The sequence below is a fragment of the Zingiber officinale genome, chromosome 2A (assembly GCF_018446385.1).
Source record: "Zingiber officinale cultivar Zhangliang chromosome 2A, Zo_v1.1, whole genome shotgun sequence".
Taxonomy (NCBI): Eukaryota; Viridiplantae; Streptophyta; class Magnoliopsida; order Zingiberales; family Zingiberaceae; genus Zingiber; species Zingiber officinale.
The window spans coordinates 75218797-75241497 of record NC_055988.1 but is presented as its reverse complement, the minus strand read 5'-3'; the positions used below and the strand labels follow the sequence as shown (position 1 = coordinate 75241497).

Sequence of the window (22701 nt, the reverse complement as noted above, 5' to 3'; positions counted from 1 at the left end):
ACATCCTTCTGCATAATTCGTTACATACCCAGTAATCGCCTTTATAGTCCACCCAGTTACGGGTGACATTTGACGAAACCAAAGTACATAACTCCTTATGTAGGGATCCATGGTGACTTCAGGTCTAAGGACTAATAGTCATACTAATAGCCACATGAGAAAGTATATGACACTCATATAACGATCCATGATACTTTCTCATGGCGGGTCATTCAGTATACATTCTCTAATGCATACCCATGTGTCAGCTTGATATCTCTATATCCATGACTTGTGAGATCAAGTCATCGAGCTGACCTACATGCTAGTCTTATTGTATTAACATTGTCCCTGAATGTTAATACTCGACTAGGAATGATTTAGAGTAGTGTTCCCTATATCATCTCACTATCGATTCAACTAATCGATTGATATAGGTATGAACCTTCTACTCAAGGACGCTATTATACTTAGTCTATTTGGCACTAATACAAATAAATATAATAACCAAACAAATGCATTTATTAATATACAAGAATATAATACAACGAGTTCATACAATCATCAAATGATTGACTTTAGGACTCCAACTAACAGAAATTGCTTGAGTGGTTTTGCAGAGAAGTGAAATGGAAATGGCACAGTCAGTGCCTACGATTTCTTCATGTTGTGCGGAGTCATTGTTCGCTGGGCAGTGACAGTTTGATGGCCTGACATTCTACCCAAGCATTGCTTCACTTATTAGCTGCTTGTGCACAGAAAGGTTGCGAACTGCAGACAAGATACCCTATGAGTCTTACAAGCTATGTTCACACTGCCAACAGCAAGATGAAAGTAATGCACATATCTTCTTCCGTTGCCCCATCACAAGGCAACTATGGGACAAGGTGAGATGTTGGATTGACATCCGATCATAAATCTACATAGTAGCAAGGCTTTTCATGTGTTCTGAAGACGATACCGAGGCTAAGGAAGGATGACGAATGCTCGATATCTTGTTGTCACTTGCCTGATTTTTCTCATTTGGCAAACTAAGAATCGATGTTATTTTGAGGATGGTGAGCCTAATGTTGAGAGAATATTTTTTAAAGTTCATACTCATGTCTATCTTTTTTAGACATCTAGTGCTTCTAAAGTTTTCTTATTTTATATATATTTATCATTCAAAAAAAAAAAAAAAGAGATTAGATATTTATCAAGATATTTTATATCTATTAAAAATTGATCCTAAAATTTATTAAAATAAACACTCATGTAAATACCACGCCAAAACATCCTAGCCAAAGGTGCCTAGACATATTCGTTCCCTACCTAGCCAATATTTGAATGCATAATGATAATTTTTTTTTTTTGAGATTATTCCAAAATATTAATACAAGATGTCAGTCAAATCATCCTTCTAAATTTTATGGTTGAAACTGACAAAAAAAAAATTAGATGATTAATTAATCAGTAACATTTACAAATGGAACAATGACAGTACAATTTACACGTCCTCTCAGACATTCAATCCCAGAATATTTCTTATTTTAACGTTGTTTGTTGAGACGGTTAATACTCGCATAATGATTTTTTAATTAACAGAGCGGGCTAAAAATAAGAAACAACACTGTAATAACTATTTAATTATTATTATTATTTTTTTTTAATAATTTGAATAAAATTTAAATAATTTTAATCAAATTCATAAAAAAAATATTTAATAATATTAATTTTATAGTTTAGAATTTAAGTAAAGTATACAACACCATTAATAACTGTGGTGCCAGCTCCTTGACAACTGCTACATTAACATTGGAATAAGAAGCGTTTTCGAAATAAACCATCAAATGTTGTGCCCTTTTGACTTAAAAATAAATAAAACGAAAGGTGACTTGCACTCTCTCGAAAGAGATAAATCACCGAGACATTTGTCCTAGCAGAGACTTTTTATATGATAAAGGCCAAGCATCCAATAATAAGATATTTTATACCAAATAAAAATTAACCCTGAAACCTATTGAAATAGTATATGACAATTTAATATATCCATAGCATCCTTTCGATTTTTAATAATTGATGTCTTAACAATTCCAAGCAAATTAGTTAATCAAATTTGTTTTATGTTCATACTTGAGAATTATTATTCCATGACAATGCGAAAATATCCCTGAAAATCAAATACATCACAGAGGAATCAAAAACACCAAGTTCTAACTTCAGTAGCATTGACTAAAAAGCAATCAACAAAAGTCCTTTCACTACGAGCTTTCCATGTTGCAGAAGGTAATAAAGTCTCACTTGCAAGCACTTGCACTAATCTCTCCGTGTTAGATCCTCCTCCGCTACCTTCGACTCACCTGGCTCAGCCTGTTTGGCATTTATAGCAATGCTATCATCATTGTTGAGTAATTTTCCACCTGAAGAAGCATCTTCTTGTGTCGGATCCAGATGAAGTGCCTTGGAGCTTTCAGCTTTCTCCGCCATAATTTCTGCACCATTTAACTCTTCTGCATTATCATTCCGATCATTGCAAATAGGTGAAGTAGTCCTATTCTCAAGCGAAACATGTTCCCCACAGTTACTCTTGTTAGACTCGTCATGGAGCAAAGTAGGCCTCTCCTCAGGTGGAATGTGATCCTCACTATCATTAACTTCCAAACTCTTGTTCTCAGTAGTGTCTATATCAGAGGGGAGTACATCGTTCACAGTTCTGTTCTCATTTTCATCCAACTGCTTGTCTGAAGTAGCTTCTGCATCATAAGCGCTGTCAAAATCATTGTCCTCATTTGCACTAATATCCCCAATGAGCAGGTCCATCTGTTGGTCTGGAGCCATTATTTCATCGAATTCCATGTCATCTTCACATTTTATTTCTTCAACCAGTAAGTCATCCACATCAATGGCAGAACTATCTGCATCGTCATTTTTCTCGGATATTTCAGGGGAAAGAGTGTCTGAAGTGGATTCTATGTTTGTCCGTTGATTTGTCGATGTGACATTAAGAGGATTGTTTGCAGCCCTTCCATGGCAGCCTTGCACTTGAGGACCTCCTAGCTTGGTCCTAGGTGACACTGACATAGGATTTGCCTGGGATGGTGCAAGTATAGTAGCAGTAACTCTACTGGAACGAGCACTCATGGACTGTTGGCCTGTTGTGTTAGCCAGAGTTAATGGTTTAACATTGTTGATTGGAGAAGATCGAGCACCTCCTCCAGGTCTGATGTGAACAGCATTTTTTGATTGTGCAGCTCTGAACAAGGAGGCAGCGGTTGAAGGAGTAGCAATGCGCCCTCCTGCAGCAAATGCAGCAGCTTGTATCAAAGAGTTTGGACCAACGGAGGGCTTAGCAGAAACCAAAGACTTCTTTGGGATTGTCTGAGGTTTGTTCAAAGTATTCATGGTTATTTTTGGAGAAATAGCCAGAGAAGCTTGTTGTTGTTGGTTAGGCGGGGGACTTGAAATTGGCGGCACATCAGATGGAGCAGTTGAAAGTGCAGGAGAACTTGAAGTTGCAATTGATTGTGTTCCACCTGGTTTAAAAATCCAGTGCAGATTGCTTTTTGTTCATAAGCCAAGCTCATAAGAACAAAATAAAAATAAAATACAGATGAAAGTATGGTGAATCCATCCAACGGATCAAAGAGAACTTCGACCGTCTGAATTCAGTGATGCTCTTCTTTGTTAGAAAAGAAGAGAGGCTGAGAGTGCAATAAGTAGAATTTTCATGTGTACATTTGCATGGACTGATTAGTTGCATAAGCAGTCAAACAGAGGTAAAGACCAAGTACTAGAGAAAGAACCTGACAGTATAGCCAATAATCTTCCAGATTTAGGCATATCAAGTGCCAAGGATATTGCCTTTTGTGTTGCCAGCCTCTCCTCGGACCGTGTTGAGCTGGCTAACTTGTTACTGGAACCTTGAAGTAAGTTAGCATCACGCTTCCTAATAATGGCCCATCTCTGAACAAATACAAAATCTAGAGTATCATCTTATGTAAAGAACAGCAAAAAAGGAAACAGATAGAATTTCTTCCTAGCAACAAGAGAAAATGAAAGACTCTTGACAAAACCTTGCATCTTACATTAAAAAAGGGATGATTTTACATTAATAGCTTTCTAAGGTCAGGTTTGATATAAATACAAGACTTTTCCACTAAGGGAAGGTGATTCAATTCGGTCAACTTTGAGGTTTCATTAGCTAAACATTTGTTAACTTCATAAATAGGAATGCTAACCATGTCCAAACCAATTTTCTTCAATCCATAAAAAGGAGGTTTGTCTTTTGCAGTTCACTTCTTCCTAATAATAAAAATTTTGAGTATAGTTACTGAAGCACCATTTTTTTTTTACCATGTCAACTAAAGGCTAGAAGTGACACAAGATGAAAACCACCACGGGTTTAGGTTGAAAAAAGATGTATTCCAAGAACATGGTTGCACTTAACTACCTGTGATAGCTGTGAAGCAGTTCTGTTGTGCTTGAAATCTCCTTTGAGAATGTTTGACCAATTCCCTTCACCAAACTTTTGAACTGCAGCTATTAGTTCCATATCCTCCTCTTTGGTCCATAGTTTTCTCTTCTTTTTTGGAGGAAAGCTTGAACCAGATCCATTTCCTTCAAATCCTTCAGTTGATGTTCCCATGGCCAGAGACTGCCTCTGAAGAGTAGCAACTGTAACATTAGTTCCACGATTGGCTCGTGACTGTTGCTGCTTGTCTAACGGAACTCGTAAAGTCTGATCACTGAATCCATTCAGAGATGAAGAAGCTTCTGCATTTGTACGATTTGTTAGGCTATGTTCCCGTGGTAGGCCATAGGACATCAATACCTGAGCATAAAAACGATACGAGATACTTTCAGATCAGAACACTTGGAATTCTGTGGATAATCCAAATGCAAAAGACAAAAAATCCTTCCTAAAGAAACATTATAACTAAAAGCATTACCCATCATAAATTGCTATTAAGATCTGCATAACTGGAAATTGGCAGTGCCTAAATAGAGTAGTAGTAATAACAATTAAGCTACCTACTATGACCCTCAATGCTAAGCAAATCCTTGGAAGTAACAATTAAACTTCCTAAAATTACTCTATGAACCAGCGCGAGATGTACGTCTCAGTATACTCAAACCCAGAGGTTTTTTGCCCACTTCCAATAATCTAATTGTAGCTTTAGATCTCTTATGATCAAATTAATTCCAGAAAGATGAACAAGTAAAACTTGTGTGTACTTACACAACTAGATTGAGAAGATTGTTCCATCGATTATCCTAGAATTCCAAAGCATAGTAGTCATAAATTAACAAAGTTTGTCAATCATTTTATTGGGACTTGAACTGAAAAGAACACAAGTTGATATGGTTAGTCCTAAACAATCTTGGCAACTCAAATGAAGACCAGTTTCTGAGAGAGATCATGAATACCATTATTAAATCAAAATATAACCAAAAATTAATTGTTATTTTAAGGACATCATGTCATAGTTCTAATCTCCATCCAAAACGGAATGGTTTTAGACCATTCTGTGCCGACACTAGGCACACTTCAGCATGTTGAGACCATCTCAAATAAGCTTCAAACCTAAAATTCTCTCAGGCTAAAACAATATGGCTTTAGAACCGTTGTGTGTTGAGATGAGGCATGCTTTTAGCACATTGACATTAACCCAAATAAATTTTAATTCTACAATTCTCTTCCACTCATCTTGTTTAGCTCCAAGCCTAAGTCCATAACAACTAGAAGGTCAATTGAATTAATTTTTTAGTGCATCAAATTACAGAAACCTAACAAGTATCTCAACTAATAATTAGACTTTATTAGTACTAGAATGAGTATTATGCATCGAACAACAACATTGGCTCTTGTAGCATACTAGTTAGATCATTTCTGTAATTTCCAAAAAATCAAAATTAAATAATGCTCTTGCAACATTTGGTTTCTCCACATGTCCATAAATATACTTCAGTTAACCATTTGTCTTAAATTTGGATTGGCACAACTTGAACTTAGATAAAGCACAAGTATATGATATGGATACATTTTGATTTCTTTGACTCCAGCATCACTCCATTTAGTGTTGCTAGGGACCAATTGGTGCTTCTCTTCCCCTCACATTTTATAGTGTTTCATCCCCTATTTGTGATGAGCTTAAAGAATCAAAGAATGAAGCCCGATAATAAGAGAATCATCCTGTCTCAGCCAATTCCAAATAGTACCAACCAAGATGGAACAATCTTCCTATCTCACCTGAGTCCAAAGAATAGTGAGGGAAACAAGCGTTGTCTCGGTTGATATGTGGCACAGATGACGGTGATATTTACTAATGGAAACACAATATTCGTATATTTCCACCAATCTAAACAATATGATTTGTATTGGTATCATTCCAACGGTCTAAACAATATGCTTCATCCATAATGACCAATGCCAATTGGAATCTGAAACCATGAGTTTGGGACATATTGAACATGCTCAAAAAGAGTAGAAGCTCCTCCCAATAGGATATTTTAATTCTCCTCTTAGCCTGCTTTGCTCCATATTATGATATCAAGGCCAATCTGCAAAACGTGTGGGACAGGGCGAGTGTGAGGGCACACACCTGCTCCTATAGTTGTACATGGTAATTACAGGATCCACCTCCCAAAAAGAACTCATTTTTCAATGGAGTGGGCTGGCCTGCTCTTCCCCTAACAGCAAGAAACTAAACATTCCAAAAATAAAATTGTAGGCACACTTCATTACAGATTCAAGACTTCACTATGCATCATATATGCTGCTTCTTCAAGAGAATACGAATTCAGAGGATAATACCCTGACACATGCTGCAGCTTCAGACAAGATTTCACTACTTGCAGCAGGAACAGCTTCTACTTCTATTTCCAGATCACTCTCATCATCCTGCAATTTCATAGGTAGGAGATCATATTATGCATTTTCATTAATCAGAAACAAAATAAAATTTTTGCATGATCTAGTCAATGGTGATTGACATCAGATAAAGTCAATATATGAACACATGGCAAATATGAATTAAAAATGAAATTTTGGTTAAGAAGAGAAGCTCATAAGTCCGGCTGTTAACCAAGCAAATGACTGGAGAACTTATCAACACCAATCAGCATTAGGACCTAAAGGTGTGTTGATTGGGAACCTGCTACAGGCTGAACAGGGTGTTTTATTTAGCTCTATCTCAATCAAACAGCCACAAAGTTTCATTATAACTGGAACTATCACAAACAAAATACTTAAATGAAACCTTAATCAAAGGGATAGACAAGGTGGGCAATGTTTGAGGCAACCCTTTCCTATGAAATGGCAGCTCTTCTGATTATCCACTGGGATAGGACAGTTTTTGACCAAGCTACAGAAAATGATGGGAAATGATGGGATGTCACCAACTTAGCCTATGCATGTCACCGGTCAGAAACAGAAATAGAGAGGGGGATCCGAAAAAGTCATTGGTTGATCTTATTAAACTACTTTCTTGTCCACCCTACTATGAATGTATAATAATATATGAGGGTACTGACTGAAATGTCTGTTATTATCTATTGAAATTTTAGCAATATTCAATATATGAAATTTTAGAATGTTGGCCATATGGGCCTCCATAAGCGCTTTCCGATTTACTGTGGTAACCGGTGAAAACCTTCCATGGGGCTGGGCCAGTCACCTCCAGGATTAGTCGGTTTGAAGAGCTGGATACCTAGATTACCAAAAAACAAAAAAAACTGCTTGTAGTCTATCAGTTCAAAGATCTGAAAGATGCCCATCTGGATTTTGGACAAGGCTTGTTACAATCTGGATGAACCTAATCTTTTGCTTCAATGGAGCCAATAAAGACCAGCACAAGAGAATCAAGACAAGAATACATTCTTAAACCAAATTTTAGAAAACTTATCTTAGCATTTTCTCCACTTGCTACAATCATGAGCCAAATTTAAGTGACCAATGCAGTGGCAAATCCAAATTTGATGTCTAATCCAAAAGTATTTCAATATTGTGAAGGGATATTTTATGACACACCCCACAAATTGTATGAAGTGACTAAAGAAGAATCTAAATCGCATTCAAAAGAATGGTCACAAAAAGCTAAATGTCTATCCTGAAGATAGGTGTGTATTGGTGCAATCAACATGACAGCACCAAAAAAAAATCAACGGGCAGGAGTCAGAACTATAAAACTGAACAAACCAAAGGTTCAGCTCCATCATCAATCTTTTCCAACAAATCATGATGGTAGGCCAAATGGCGCCACAGCATCTGGTACTCTTGAGCACTGGTAATTTCTGTTGCAGTTCTTTTGACAAGTGCATTCCAATCTATTGTTACACTGGCAACCTGAGAAACCTCTTGGAGAAGAGTAAGAATTGTTGTTGGACTGTACCTACAAGAGCAACACTCAATTAATCAAAATAAAATAATAAAATCACCAAGATGCAATTTCAACTCGATGATTGTAACACGTAATTATCCCAGGCAGTAAAACTCCAAAGTAATATATCATAACAGAGAATTCTGATATTTGGCATCAGTTTTCTATAGAAAATTTGAAATTGAAGCAACTCAATTGCAAATTAAGCTTTCAGTTATTGATTAAGCAGAAACATTTTATGCAGGATAGATTTTCTTGTGTTACACATTATTATCAAGTCGTATTTGTTCCTCCTATTTAAGGTAGGCTATTTCAGATTCATAAATCTAAAACAAACTTTACTAGTTCTCTAGGCTTAACACACCCCTTAACCTTTTGCATTCGTGCTTGGGAGTTGGGACCAACACTTGCAGCTTTTCTGTCAAGTTGGATTGGGGTCAGCAAGAACCAATCTGATTCTGGCAGATATCTCAGACAGGCTTGAGGATTGCAGGAAAACCAAATATGCACTTGGAAATTGGGGAAGTTTCACCTAAAATCAAAGGAGTTGATGTAAATTTGAAAGAAATGACCTTTTTTCAAAACCAACCAATTTTCCATCAATCTTGTTTCCACTGAGAATTGAAGAGGAAAAAATTTAGTAAACAAGCTTTTGTTCTCAATTGCAGTTCAAAAAGGTTCATCATGTGGAGATCCTCTCTGGAGCGCCCCTTGCCAAAGTCATTGGATCGCTTTAGAGAAGTCGGTGACTATTGTTTGTCCCACAAGAGGAATAGATCTTCAAGAGAAGAGGGATGAAGAGGAAGAGAATTGTGCTTTGGAGTTTTCATTTCAGGATAATAGTAATGACCATAAAATCATTAGAACCACAGAGGAGGAAGCCTCTGATGATATCCCTATGAATCATAAATAACATTAACTAGAGATTAATTGATAAATAATAACAGAATCAATGATTAATTAAATATTATTTGATAAGGAACAATAAGGAAGTCTGGCTTCATGAACAGGGACCTGTGAGAAGTGGAAACCGATAAACTAATCATGATTATTAGGTTACTTTAGTGTATTAGGTAATAGTATTGTTAGTAGTGTGTTGATTGATCAGAGTGTGAGGTACATTATAACAGGTATTATAGTATTAGTTTGTTAGTAGAGCATATAAGTGGTAGTAAATATATAAGGTAAGATTAAGGGGTTGATACCATATCGTTGATATCCCTATGAATCATAAATAACATTAACTAAAGATTAATTGATAAATAATAACACAATCAATGATTAATTAAATATTATTTGATAAGGAACAATAAGTAAGTCTGGCTTCATGAACAGGGACCCGTGAGAAGTGGAAACCGATAAACTAACCATGATTATAAGGTTACTTTAGTGTATTAGGTAATCGTATTGTTAGCAGTGTATTGATTGATCAGAGTGTGAGGTACATTATTTGATCCGGTGGTAAGAATCCGAAACCCCATAACGAGGGATCAACACCACGGGGAGGTTAAAGGGCCCAGTGGTCCGCCGGAGAAGGACGAGCCGACCGGATTTAGAAGGAAGGGACATCTGGTAGTAAAAGGCACCCTGGTAGGGACCAGGGTTCCGACGCTCAATGAAACAGTACATAATGACCGAGCGGAGGGACGGGCCGCCCGGCCGACGCAGGGAATTAAGGCCGTCCGGACGACGTTCTTCGCCCGGTCGGCCGGACGGACGTCCCGGCCGGGCGGTGGGTAAAGGAAGGGAACACCCTCTGACAGCCGTCAAGTCGTATGGCTACGCCATACCCCTAGTCTGGCGACGGGGTGTCCTGTTGTCCCATCGAAGACATGCTCGGACTGTAGCAGTATGGTGTCAGGTAAGCTCTCTGACAAGTACATACCGAGGTATGGGTGGCTGACACGTCTGCACCTCGGTGAACGTGCATTAGTTCTCTCCTCGCTCTATATATAGAGCCTCTTACTTCGCCGCAGGTACGCGGAAAATCATCTCTGGAGCCACCTTTTGCATTATTTGCTTGCCTGACTTGAGCGTCGGAGGGTCGACGCCGGGAACCCTTCCCGGCCCGACTTCTGTGCAGGTTCGCCGGAGATTCGTGCGACCAGACGGAGGCCTACGTCCTCGACTAGGAGCGCGCCACGTGCCCAGCGTCCTTTGGTTCGGTGATTCGGACAGGATCAATTTGGCGCCGTCTGTGGGAACACTCCTGCATCCGATCGGGAACAATGGACGAAGCTGGACGACAACACATGGTGACGCTTTCGAACGAGGAACTCGACGCTCTGATCGAGACAAGGGCCGCTAAGCTCGTGGAGCAAAAACAGAAAGCCGCATCCGAGCGGCCGGAGCAGCAAGCAACATCAGCATCTGGTGGCCGAACGGAAGCACCACCTGCCAACGTCGCATTTCATCGGGCTCTGTTCCGAACCCCTGAAGCCTTACCAACTCACAGAGATAAGGGGTCTTCTTCGGAGGAAATGCCTCGACGAGACGACAGGAAGGGGAAAGCCCCCCGAGCGGACGCGTCGCCCGAGCGGATCAATCGCCAATTTTCAGAGGCCATTCTACGAGACCCTCTGCCCAAGCACTATACGACCCCGACGATCGGCGAGTATAATGGGACAACCGACCCGGATGATCACCTGGGTAAGTTTGATAACACGGCAACCCTCCATCAATACACAGATGGAGTAAAGTGCCGAGTTTTTCTCACCACTCTCTCGGGATCTGCTCAACGGTGGTTTCGGAGGCTGCCGGACGGATCCATCACAAGCTTCAAGGACTTCCGAACGGCCTTCCTCCACCACTTCGCCAGCAGTCGGCGTTATCAAAAACAAGTGTCGCCATCAAGAAGAGGGGGAATCGCTTGAGCTTACATCCGTGATTGAACCAAGTGGCGATGGACATTCCAACGGCCACTGAAACCATGATGAATGCCTTCACACAAGGCCTAGTGGATGGAGATTTCTTCCGATCGCTCGTCCGAAGCCGCCGGGATTATGATCACATGCTACATCGCCAACGAGTACATTAACGTGGAAGAAGCGCAAGCCGCCAGGAAACTCCAACCGAGCGGGCACCTATTCAGGTGAGCGGAAACAACCGCCGCTCATCAACCGAGGGGACCAAGGGTCAAGCAATCCGATCTTCCACCGGTCCCATATGCGGAGGTAGCCGCCGCCCAAACCGAAGAAGAGGTGGACCCGATGTTCTGCTCCTTCCACCGGACGGACACGCACAACACGAAGGATTGTCGAAGTCTTCCTTCGTGGCTCATCCCGTGCCTAGGAATGCCGGACGGCGATCTCCTCCGATCGACGGGAGACAAAGGATCCATGAAGCAACAGACTCCCGATCGGCACCGCTCCCCAAGGCAGGAGAATCGCCGGCGTCCAGAGAACGGTCTCGACCATCCGCTCGGGAAGAGGAAAATAAAAGCAACACTTCCGAGGCGAGATCAATGTCAGGCCGGCCGGAGGAGACTCCAATCGAGCTAGAAAGGCGAGCGTCCGGCAGCTCAAATCTGCGTCGATTCTGAGAGAGAGAGCGGACTGAAATCGATTTCGGGCCCGGACTTGGAAGGAGTCAAGTGCCTCACGACGACGCTCTGCTCATCAATGCGGTAATAGCCAACTACACTATTCACGCGTATTTGTTGACACGAGGAGCTCATCGACATCATATTCAAGAGGGCGTTCGATCACCAATGATCGAGCCGTACTACCTATGGCGACTCCGCTCTACGGGTTCACGGGTATGAAGTTGGTCGGACGGATCCGGTTGGCTACCTCGGCGGGAGAAGAGCGCTCGGGAGGACGAGAACAACAAACCGTAGTGGTTGACTCTCCCTCGTCCTACAACGTCGTTTGGGGACGCCGTGGCACTCAATTCCGGCGGTCGTCAACCTTCATCAAGATCAAATTCCCGTGGAGGACCGTATGGGAGAAATGCGAGGAGACCAACTAGCGGCTCGGCGATGTTACATCGAGATGGTCCGAGCAGAGGCGACGCCCCGAATCGAGGTAAACGTCATCACCGAAAGGCCACCCACTTTAATTTATGAGGAAGAAGAAGTGCAGATTCATCCACCCGATCGGAGGCCACAACTTTATGCGTCCGATCGGAGGAGAAGCGAAAGAGGAGTTGATCCGGTGCCTCGGAGAAATCACGATGTCTTAATGCAGTCGACACATGAGTTGCGAATTTCGTCAAACATAACAGAAGATGAGTTACATGTCCGGCCGGATGCTCGGCCGGTAAAACAAAGAAAAGTGCCGAGCGGAACGCCATCATCCGGACGGAGGTAGAAACTGCAAGCCGTACACGTGAGGTGCAGTTTGGCTGGCTAACGTAGTATTAGTCTCCAAGCCGGGTGGAGAGTCTGCATCGACTTTCGAGACTTAAACAAAGCATGCCCAAAGATTTTTATCCCTTGCCTGGATAGATCTATGGCCGGCTGCGAGTTAATATGTATACTCGGCGCCTACCAAGGCTATCGTGAGTGTCGTCTCGCAAGATCGAGAAAAGTTAGCTTTGTATCGCCGACGACATATTGCTACAATGTGATGCCGTTCGGTTGAAGAACGGGCCACCTATCAACGCTTGATGAACAAAGTGTTCAGGGAGCAGATCGGGCGGAATCTGGAAGTTTATGTGGACGACATTCTTATCAAATCAGTCCGAGCGGCCGATCTCTTCAAGGACATGGAAGAAACCTTCCGAACGCTACGCAAATATGGAGTCAAGCTAAATCCCCAGAAGTGCTTGTTCGGAGCAAAAGGAGGACGCTTCTTGGGATACATAGTGACCGAGCGGGGAATCGAAGCCAATCCCAGCAAGGTGAAAGCTCTGCAAGATATGTCGCCTCCCAGAAATACAAGGGAAGTTCAGCGATTGACCGGTCGGATAACTGCTCTGTCTAGATTCATCTCTAAAACCGCCGACCGGAGCCTTCCTTTCTTCAAAATCTTGCGCAAAGGCACAAAGTTTCACTGGGATGAAGAATGCGATCGGGCGTTCGAAGACTTGAAGGCATATCTGAACTCTCTTCCGGTCTTGGCCAAACCAACGGCGGGTGAGCCGCTTTATATGTATTTGTCTTCAACCGAGCATGCGGTCGGCTCAGCATTAGTAAGGTCGAGCACCGACGTTAAATATCGAGAGACGAGCCGGCATCTATAAACGTCCGAGCAGAAAGCCGTCTAGCCCAGACGTTAAACCGTAGAGCCGCGCCATTTATAAATAACCACGTCGAGCACCGCGTTAAATATCGAGAGCGGCCGTATAAACGCGTCCGAAAGCGTAAAGCCGACGAGCCGTTAAAAATCGAGAGCCGCACCGGCCACTATAAACCGCTCCAGCACCGACGTTAAATATCGAGACGAGCCGGCGTCTATAAAGCCCCGAAAGCGCCGACGAGCCCGTCGTTAAAATCGAGAGCCGCGCCGATCGGAAAACCGTCGAGCACCGACGTTAAATATCGAGACGAGCCGGCGTCCGCGCGGACGAGCCCCGTCGTTAAAATCGAGAGCCGCGCCGATCAGCTATAAACAGTCGCTCGACCGTAGAGACGAGCCGAGCGGCTATAAATGTCCGAGCCGACGAGCCCGTCGTTAAAATCGAGAGCCGCTACCGATTATAAATAACCAGTCGAGCACCGAGGCGTTAAATATCGAGGCAGTAGGCGTCATAAAGCCCAAGCGGGACGCCCCGTCGTTAAAATCGAGAGCCGACCGCTATAAATCATCGAGCACCGACGTTAAATATCAAGAGACGAGCCAGCGTCTATAAACGTCCGAGCAGAAAGCCGACGAGCCCCGTCGTTAAAAATCGAGAGCCGCGCCGACCGGTTATAAATAACCGCGCCGTCGACCACCGACGATAAATATCAAGAGACGAGAAAAGGATGGTTCTCATCCAGCGAAAACCCCTTTGAGGTAAGGCGCGGAGCAAAAGATGGTTTATCGGAATTAAAGAGGCAAACAAGTTTACGCGCTGAGCGGCTGATCAGGGGCGTAATGAGACATTAAAGATAATTCGCTTGTCTGGCATAGCGAGGTGCCGAGCGGAATGGTTATAAAGAATACTTAGTAAGTTCTTGCCACAATAAAAGGTGAAAGGAACAGAAGATCATCTATTACGCAAGTTAAAAAAGTCATTACGGAGATAGTCTGGGCCGAACGGCGGGAATACAAAAAAGTTTATAAAAACGCTCCTCACACATCAAAATCAAAAAGAGCGTCGGGGATGGTGTCCATCACGCTCGCTAGATCCTCGGGGGGGATGGTCAGCTCGGCAGGCAGGTGACCTTTGGTCTTTAGATATCCCACCGCCGCCTTGATCGCCTCCTCGAACGTGAGGGATATCTTGTCGGTGAACTTCTCTCCGAAGCCCTCCGAGCAAAGGAACGCTTTCCTCACTTCGTCAAAGCGGGCTGACTCCCCCTCTTGGTATTCCTTGAGCGCGGCGTGGGTGGCATCGCTGGCGGCTTGGAGCTCTGCCAAATCTCCGTCGAATCTTTGGAGATCCGCCGAGCGGCCCTCCTTCTCGGTGGCCAGCAGGGCGTCCAAGTCTTTGATGCGTTGTTCCAACCCCCTGATCTCCACCTTCATACGATCCATATCATTGATGGCCTGTTGCTTCCGAGTGGTCGCCGTTTTGAGCTCCTTCTCTCGTTGCTTGATCATCGTTTCAAGCCGAACGACTTTGCTCGCCAAATCGTTAGCTCTTTTCCGTTCGGCATCCAACGATTTTTTGGCCTTCTCCAGAGCGGCAGTTACCCCCCGCGGTTTTTTGTTTTTTCAACTCGTCCTCCAGCTCGGTCAATCGATCGCTAATAGCGATCTGCTCCACCCAGTTCTACCAACAAATGTCCACAGGTTAGAAACATAATTCGAATATGTAAACAAAGAAAAGGAAAGCATACCCCGGTGCTTTGTTGAAGGTTCTATCTGCCCGGAGTCATCTGGTTATCGACGCCAGCATCTATCGAGCTTGGGCAAGAGGGCCCGTCGAGTAATCTACGCTCGGGGACCATGGGCGATCGGCGGCGACCGTACGCCTCGAGGAGGCGCAGAGCAGTCTTTATCACCGGCCGTCGTCGCCGAAGCGGCCGATCACCTGGACGCCCACCGGCGTAAGAGGAGGAAGCTCACCCATCGCGTCTGGCGAAAGTTGGAAGGGGACGGCGGCACCTCGGTGGCCCTCGGAGACGAGGGTTGGGGTACTCTCGAGGGAAACCGTCCCGGACAGCGCCGGCTCCGCTCGGGCGGTGGCTCATCAAGCTTAGAGGCAGGGGCAGATTCTGGTCGTCGGCGCTTCCGAGTGCGTAGCGGCACATCATCGGCCGAACGACCCTCTAGCTCAGCCTCGGTAGGAGGTTCCAGGTCGCCCGCGGCCTCATTGTGAAAGGCAGGGACATCCGAGGCTTCGGGGACAGTTGGTGCCCCCTCACCTTCTCCGCCGGCCGGATCGGATGGAGCAAGGCCCCGCTCGGCGGCCTCCTTGTTCGTCACCTCCTCAATCTGGCAAGCCTTGATTTGAGCTTCTCGGTAGCACGCCCGTGACTTTCTGAGCCAAAAAATAAATCGATTAGAACAAAACAAATGGGAAGATAAGGAAACTTACTCGTCTTGTAGGGCGGATCGGTGGGATAGAAGACAAGCCGAATATATGCATTACTCCGGAAGGAGCATCTCGTCGATATGATTGACCGACTAGCCGTTTGCGTGGAGATAGTCCGTCGCCTCTAAACTTCTTGAGCTCGGTTCTATGCATAGCGTGGCCGTCTACCACTTGGTGCGGAAAGTCGGCCGCTCGGGAAAACGTATATAGAAAAATGCTCCTTCCATGTTTGTTGGAGCTCGGCATATGATCAAAAAGCACGAAGCCTAAACTAAACTGGAAAACAAAGGTACCCCACTCGGCTTGCTTGAGATAGTAAAAGTAGTGGAATATTTTTGGGTCGAGGGATGTTGTTCAGCTTGAACAAAACTATCACTCCGCTCAAGCCTAATAGAGTTGGGAACTACCGGCCGAGCGGAATGCGGAAATAGTTGCAAACTTCTGAGGGGTGGAAAACGCAGTCCAGCCAGAAATTGGTCTCGGAAGAAAAGAACAGTGTCGGACGGCGGTTCGTGAGGCCGATCGGCCGGTGTAGCTAACACTATTTGGTGGTCGGTCGGCAGGTCATAGAGTCGAGAGAGGCGCAAGGCGTCTTCCTCATCAAAACGACTCTCCATGGTCGTGTTCCATAGACCTGGAGCGCCGCCAGTCGACTGTGAAGTGCTAGTCATGGTCAAGGGACGAGAATATAGGATGCCGAGGGAAGGGGTGAGCAAAGAATGGAGAAAAAGCCGATTGAAGGAAACGGGTAACAAAAAGAAGAAACAGCTGGGAACAAGAGAAAAGGTCTTACAAACAAAGAAGATGATCGACGAAGGGCCGAGGTTTGCCGAAGAGTTGAGGGGCGAGGTCGCCGGAAGAGAATACGAGCAGAGAAGTGCCGGAGGAGAATGAAGCAGCGAGGCGGCGGCGGAAGCGGAGCCGCAAGCTTTATATTGCCACCCGGAAGCAACCTCCACCGTCCGATCCAGGTCGTTGATAACAAGGTCATCATCCAGCCGTTCACCGCCATGCGCTGACAAGCGCACGATCGCCACGCATCAGCGAGATACTGGCCGCATTTAATGAGCTCCCCTTACTGTGCGCAGTGCACGTGATACACGTGATACACAAGGCGTGGACGAGATATTGCCGAGCGGATGAGCATCCTTATGCCGGGCCGAGCGGATTAATGCAAGGATCATTGCTCAGTCAGATCGGCAGTCCAGTCAGTCAGACTTCGCCTCCTTCGACTAGACTCGAGGGGGAGGCAAGTGATCCGGTGGTAAGAATCCGGAACCCCATAACGAGGGATCAACACCACGGGGAGGTTAAAGGGCCCAGTGGCCCGCCGGAGAAGGACGAGCCGACCGGATTTAGAAGGAAGGGACATCTGGTAGTAAAAGGCACCCTGGTAGGGACCAGGGTTCCGACGCTCAATGAAACAGTACATAATGACCGAGCGGAGGGACGGGCCGCCCGGCCGACGCAGGGAATTAAGGTCGTCCGGACGACGTTCTTCGCCCGGTCGGCCGGACGGACGTCCCGGCCGGGCGGTGGGTAAAGGAAGGGAACACCCTCTGACAGCCGTCAAGTCGTATGGCTACGCCATACCCCTAGTCTGGCGACGGGGTGTCCTGTTGTCCCATCGAAGACATGCTCGGACTGTAGCAGTATGGTGTCAGGTAAGCTCTCTGACAAGTACATACCGAGGTATGGGTGGCTGACACGTCTGCACCTCGGTGAACATGCATTAGTTCTCTCCTCGCTCTATATATAGAGCCTCTTACTTCGCCGCAGGTACGCGGAAAATCATCTCTGGAGCCACCTTTTGCATTATTTGCTTGCCTGACTTGAGCGTCGGAGGGTCGACGCCGGGAACCCTTCCCGGCCCGACTTCTGTGCAGGTTCGCCGGAGATTCGTGCGATCAGACGGAGGCCTACGTCCTCGACTAGGAGCGCGTCACATGCCCAGCGTCCTTTGGTTCGATGATTCGGACAGGATCATTATTGTTAGTTAGAATCCTACAGTCAATCATATGATGATTGTTATATGGACTCGTTGTATCATATTCCTATATACTTATAAAGGCATTTCTTTATGGTTATTATACTTACTTGTATTGATGTCAAATAACTAAGTATAATAGCGTCCTTGAGTAGAAGGTTCTTATCTATATCAATCAATTGGTTGAATTGATAGTGAGATGATATAAAGAACACTACTCTTAATCATTCCTAGTCAAGTATTAACATTCAGGGACAATGTTAATGCGATGAGACTAACATGTAGGTCAACTCGATGACTTGATCTCACAAGCCATGGATATAAAGATATCAAATTGACACATGGGTATGCATTGGAGATGACCCGCCATGAGAAAGTATCATGGATCGTTATATAAGTATCATATATTTTCTCATGTGACTATTAGTATGACTATCAGTCCTTGGACCTAAAGTCACCATGGTTCCCTACATAAGGAGTTGCATACTTTGGCTTCGTCAAATGTCACCTGTAACTAAGTGGACTATAAAGGCGATTACTGGGTATGTAACAAATTATGCGGAGGGATGTGAGTGATGTAGATGGGATCTATCCCTCCTATATGACGGGAGTGACATCATGATTCTTAATAGAGTGAGACCACTAAGTGCATAGTCATGCCCAAATAAGTCAATATGAGATATTGAGCTCATTTGATTAGAGTGAGTGTACTTGGGGTTCAAGACATAAATTGATTAGAGGATGACACGGTCTATGCCTCAATTGATCAATCTAGATGTCAAGGATAGAAGGACATTGTCACATATTGTGAGAGTCACAATTAGTAGTCACAATGGTGATGTTGAATCTCAACATTCTTATAACTTGAGTAGTAATGATGTGTTGCTAGATACCGCTCATTACTTATGTTTCTAAATGAGTTTAAGAGCATTGCCAACGTTACAAGAACCTATAGGATCACACACAAAGAGCAATTAGATGGAGATTAGGTTTATATGATGAACCAAGAGGATTTGGTTCATATGATGAACCAAATTGGATTAAGTGTAATCCAAATTAAATTAATTGAGTAAGACTCGATTAAGTTAGACTTGAGTTAGACTCAAATGAGGCTAGACTTGAGTTAGACTCAAGTGAGGCTTAATGATGATATTCATTAAATTTTGAATTCAATGATAAATGGTGACATTTATTGAATTATGAATTCAATTTGAATATTAGATTCAAATTTCAATTCAAATTATGAAGAGAAGAGGAGTTTCAAAATGGCCATTTAATAAAGAATGAATATTCATTAAATACTCATTAAGACTCATTAATGAAGCTCATTAATGGAGTTAATGAGCATTAAGTATTTTCATTAGATAAAAATACTTAAGCCATTTTACTCTTATTTTTCATGATGAACGGATCATCATTATTCTTCCTCTCTTCTAGCTCTCTCTCCCTCTCCTCCATTGTCTAGCCACCCAAGAGTGCTAGCACACTCTTAAGTGGTTCTTCTCCACCTATTGTCCGTGTGGATACGTATAGAGGAGTGAAAATGACACTCTCGAGATCCGGCAACCTTTTGGACGAGCGGGATAAGCGAAGGGCTTCGCAACAAGAGTAACGCTTCTTATTCATGTAGATCTAAGGTAGATCTAGGTTAGAAACTTATACATGATTTATTTTTATATATTTTCGCACAGATCCGTGGCAAGACTTCGAGGTTTCCGCAACGCAAAAAGCGATTTTTACGGCTCAAAAGTCCCAACAATTATAACAGGTATTACAGTATTAGTTTGTTAGTAGAGCATATAAGTGGTAGTAAATATATAAGGTAAGATTAAGGGGTTGATACCATATCGTTAACAAGTAATAGGCAATAAGTTATTACTATTAAATATATAATAATAAGTTATTATTACTGTTATTACCAGTAGCTGTTAAATTTGATATGTAATAGATAATAAACATTTGATTAATAACAGTAAAATTAGTGATATTTATATTATAAATATTTTATTATATTCAAAATATGATATCATAGTTAATATTTGATTAATCACTTTAAATGGTTATGTTGAATGATATAGAAAATGTTGAGTGTGAGACAACATATCATACAATCATGATTTTTTAACACGTTTTGTTATCTCATATGTTAAACAACTTTATTTTATTTTTACATATATTTTGTGATTTTTTTCCTTTTTTTTCAATTTTTTTTCTTAGCCATTCTGATACAATCAAATACTACCAATATCTAGAATCTTCAAAATTCCAAAACAAATACTGAAAAGTGGCAACCAAAGATCTATCTTGATAAAATATCACAAGAGACCGGATAGAGATATGCATTGACAGAATCAAACTCCAAAAGCCTCAAGGCTATTATTTTATTAATTTGTGATATCCAAAAGAAATAAGTGGGTGTTATTGTGATAATTTATAGGCATCCAAGAGAAATGCCTTGCTTACAAGAAAATAAGTTATCAAATTGAAAACAAAAGACTAATTCATTGCTGAGAAAAAAGGAAACAAAATCTAGATTTGAATCAGTAACTGAATGATCCTTTCACCCATTTTCAGGATAATAACACTGCCCCTCCCCCTCAAAACAATCAGTTGACCAACAACAAAATTTGAATCTTTTTTTTTTTTTTTTGCAATTGATCAGACTGAAATTTTTGTTGTGAACCACTCAAGAGTTCAATCAGACAAATTAGAGTAGAAGAGAACACTTTGCAGATTATTAATCGAATGAAGGGGGCATGCTAAGTATTCCTTCAGATCAAGCAGCACAAGAGCACACTTAGATGATCGAGCAAAGGAGGAGACATCAAATTTTCCTTCAAATTTATTGACGGAAGAGGAATGCCAGTAGCCCCCTGTGATAATTAAAGATCTAGTGAAAATAGAAAAGATTGCGCTCGATTATGGAATCACTGGAGGGCGTGCAGCAATATAAAGGACCCAGAGAAGGGATTTCCATTCCGCCTCGCCTAGTCAGAGAAAATGGTAGTTGAAGCTCTTATAAACGATTGCAAGATGAATTCGACTGACAGGGCTTACTGAAACACAATCTTTACGCTTAATTTGCATAAATCTCGAACCCAATACAACGAATCTTCACATGGATCACCGAAATCAGAAGAAATGAGCTTCCAGAAAACGGTACTAATGCACGTAGAGGATAAATTCGAACCTTTGAAGGAGCAAGGACACATCTTCCTCGCTGATTCCCACCTTCCTATTCTTCTTCTCCGCCGCCGCCGCCATCATCGGATGGAATCCAGAGAGGAGTGTGAGCCGGGAAGCAAGCGATTCGGAAACGTTCCGGAGGCACTTTTGTTCCCACAAAAGGGAAGTCGGATCGAGAGGAGGCGTAGTCGACCGCGGATGGACGGAGGTGAAAGGATGAAGAGGAGAGGGCGCCGCCGGAGCGAGCAGGAGAGTGTTCGATCGAGGGTTTGACGATACTGGACAGCATATATATATATATATATATATATATATATATATATAACAAAAAATTAAATAGGCAAAATGAATACTATAAATGTAATATAATTCTATATTATTTGTAAAAATTTTACCTCATTTAAAAATTGATAAATAGATAGTATTTTAAATTTAAAAGTTGGGCAAAAATTAAAAAGACGTGTAAATCATAAAAAAAAAACATCTTTTTAAGAAATATTTTATATCTAAAATATCTTTTTATTAATATTACTATTATATTTTTGAAAAATCAATTATTTATTTTAATCAAAATTATTAATATAAAATATTATTATATCAAAATATTCTTTACAAACTTAATCAAAATTATTTAAATATCAATAATATCATGTTAAATTGATTAAAAACATAAAACAATAATAACACCAACCTAAATAGTTACTACATAGTGATCAAGCTACGGTACTACCCAATTGTAAAAATTATTTATGTATCTACTAAATAATTATAATTAAGTTTTAAAACTTTGAATCTTAATATCTTAAATACTACATATTATTATATTAAAAATATTGATCCTATCCGAGCGCTGAGTCGACGGACACTGAGGGCGTGGCGCTCCCCGCTGTCTCCGACTGGTGATGTGGATCTCCGACGAACCTGCAAAGAAGCCGAGCCGGGAAGGGGTTCCCGGCAACGACCCTCCAACACTCAAGTCAGGCAACGAAGGAGAAAGGAGACAAAGTAACTGTGGCTACAGTGATAAGAATTCTGCATACCTCCGATGAAGTCTGGGGGTCTTTATATAGGACCCCGGAGAGGCACGTGCACGCTTTTTGAGGCATGCACGTTTCTCCAAACATACCTCAAACGTGGATGTCAGAAAAGCATGTCTGACGTCATTCCACAATCGTCCGAGCGTATCTCTGACATGACAGTGGAAGCTCCCACCGTACGATCCTCTATAGGCTCGGTCGTCGACCATGTTGTTTGTCGGCGGCCGATGTCTCGAGGCTGATATCGTCAGCTACTCCTTTTGTCTCCTTCTGGGTTATGTCATCTAATGGTTCGGTTGGGACGGTCACTCAGTTCTCCTAGCGTACAGGGATGTGAGCGTATCGGACCGACCGAGAAAGTCCACGGTCACATGCTTGGATGAGATTGCGCCTTCTTGGTCTGCGATTCTTCCGAGCGGTCTGGCCACTCGGAACGACAGTTCTTTTACCTTGAGCGTCGGAAACCCGACCCGTGGTCGAGCTATCTTCCGTCCGCCCTGGGGGATTTCTGGCAGGGCGATCGGATGAC

At 42.9% G+C, this 22701-nt stretch overlaps 1 protein-coding gene across 2 annotated transcripts; it reads right to left on the bottom strand.

Annotated features, from left to right (window-relative positions):
- Window positions 1-2024: 2024 nt before the first annotated feature.
- On the bottom strand, window positions 2025-21422 carry LOC122041224. Of its 2 annotated transcripts, XM_042600841.1 has the most exons (6): window positions 21140-21422; window positions 8156-8348; window positions 6773-6859; window positions 4409-4789; window positions 3762-3921; window positions 2025-3491 (listed from the first exon to the last, which is right to left on the bottom strand). In XM_042600841.1, exons 1-6 carry the CDS (start codon window positions 21214-21216, stop codon window positions 2275-2277), a joined length of 2115 nt encoding a protein of 704 aa, XP_042456775.1. In that variant the 5' UTR covers window positions 21217-21422; the 3' UTR covers window positions 2025-2274. The 2 variants fall into 2 exon arrangements, with proteins under 2 accessions (XP_042456775.1, XP_042456776.1); XM_042600842.1 differs by lacking the exon at window positions 21140-21422 and having other exon boundaries at window positions 6209-6859; window positions 8156-8218.
- Window positions 21423-22701: the final 1279 nt, after the last annotated feature.

What these genes read in the sequence shown, in the direction of transcription:
- LOC122041224 (XM_042600841.1), bottom strand. Translation starts at nt 21,216, where the DNA reads ATGATGGCGGCGGCGGCGGAGAAGAAGAATAGGAAGGTGGGAATCAGC. An exon ending in GTGTCCTTGCTCCTTCAAAG is followed by an intron (nt 8,349 to 21,139) that starts GTTCGAATTTAT and finishes TTGCTCTTGTAG; the next exon opens with GTACAGTCCAACAACAATTC. An exon ending in ATTATTGGCTATACTGTCAG is followed by an intron (nt 3,492 to 3,761) that starts GTTCTTTCTCTA and finishes TTTTTAAACCAG; the next exon opens with GTGGAACACAATCAATTGCA.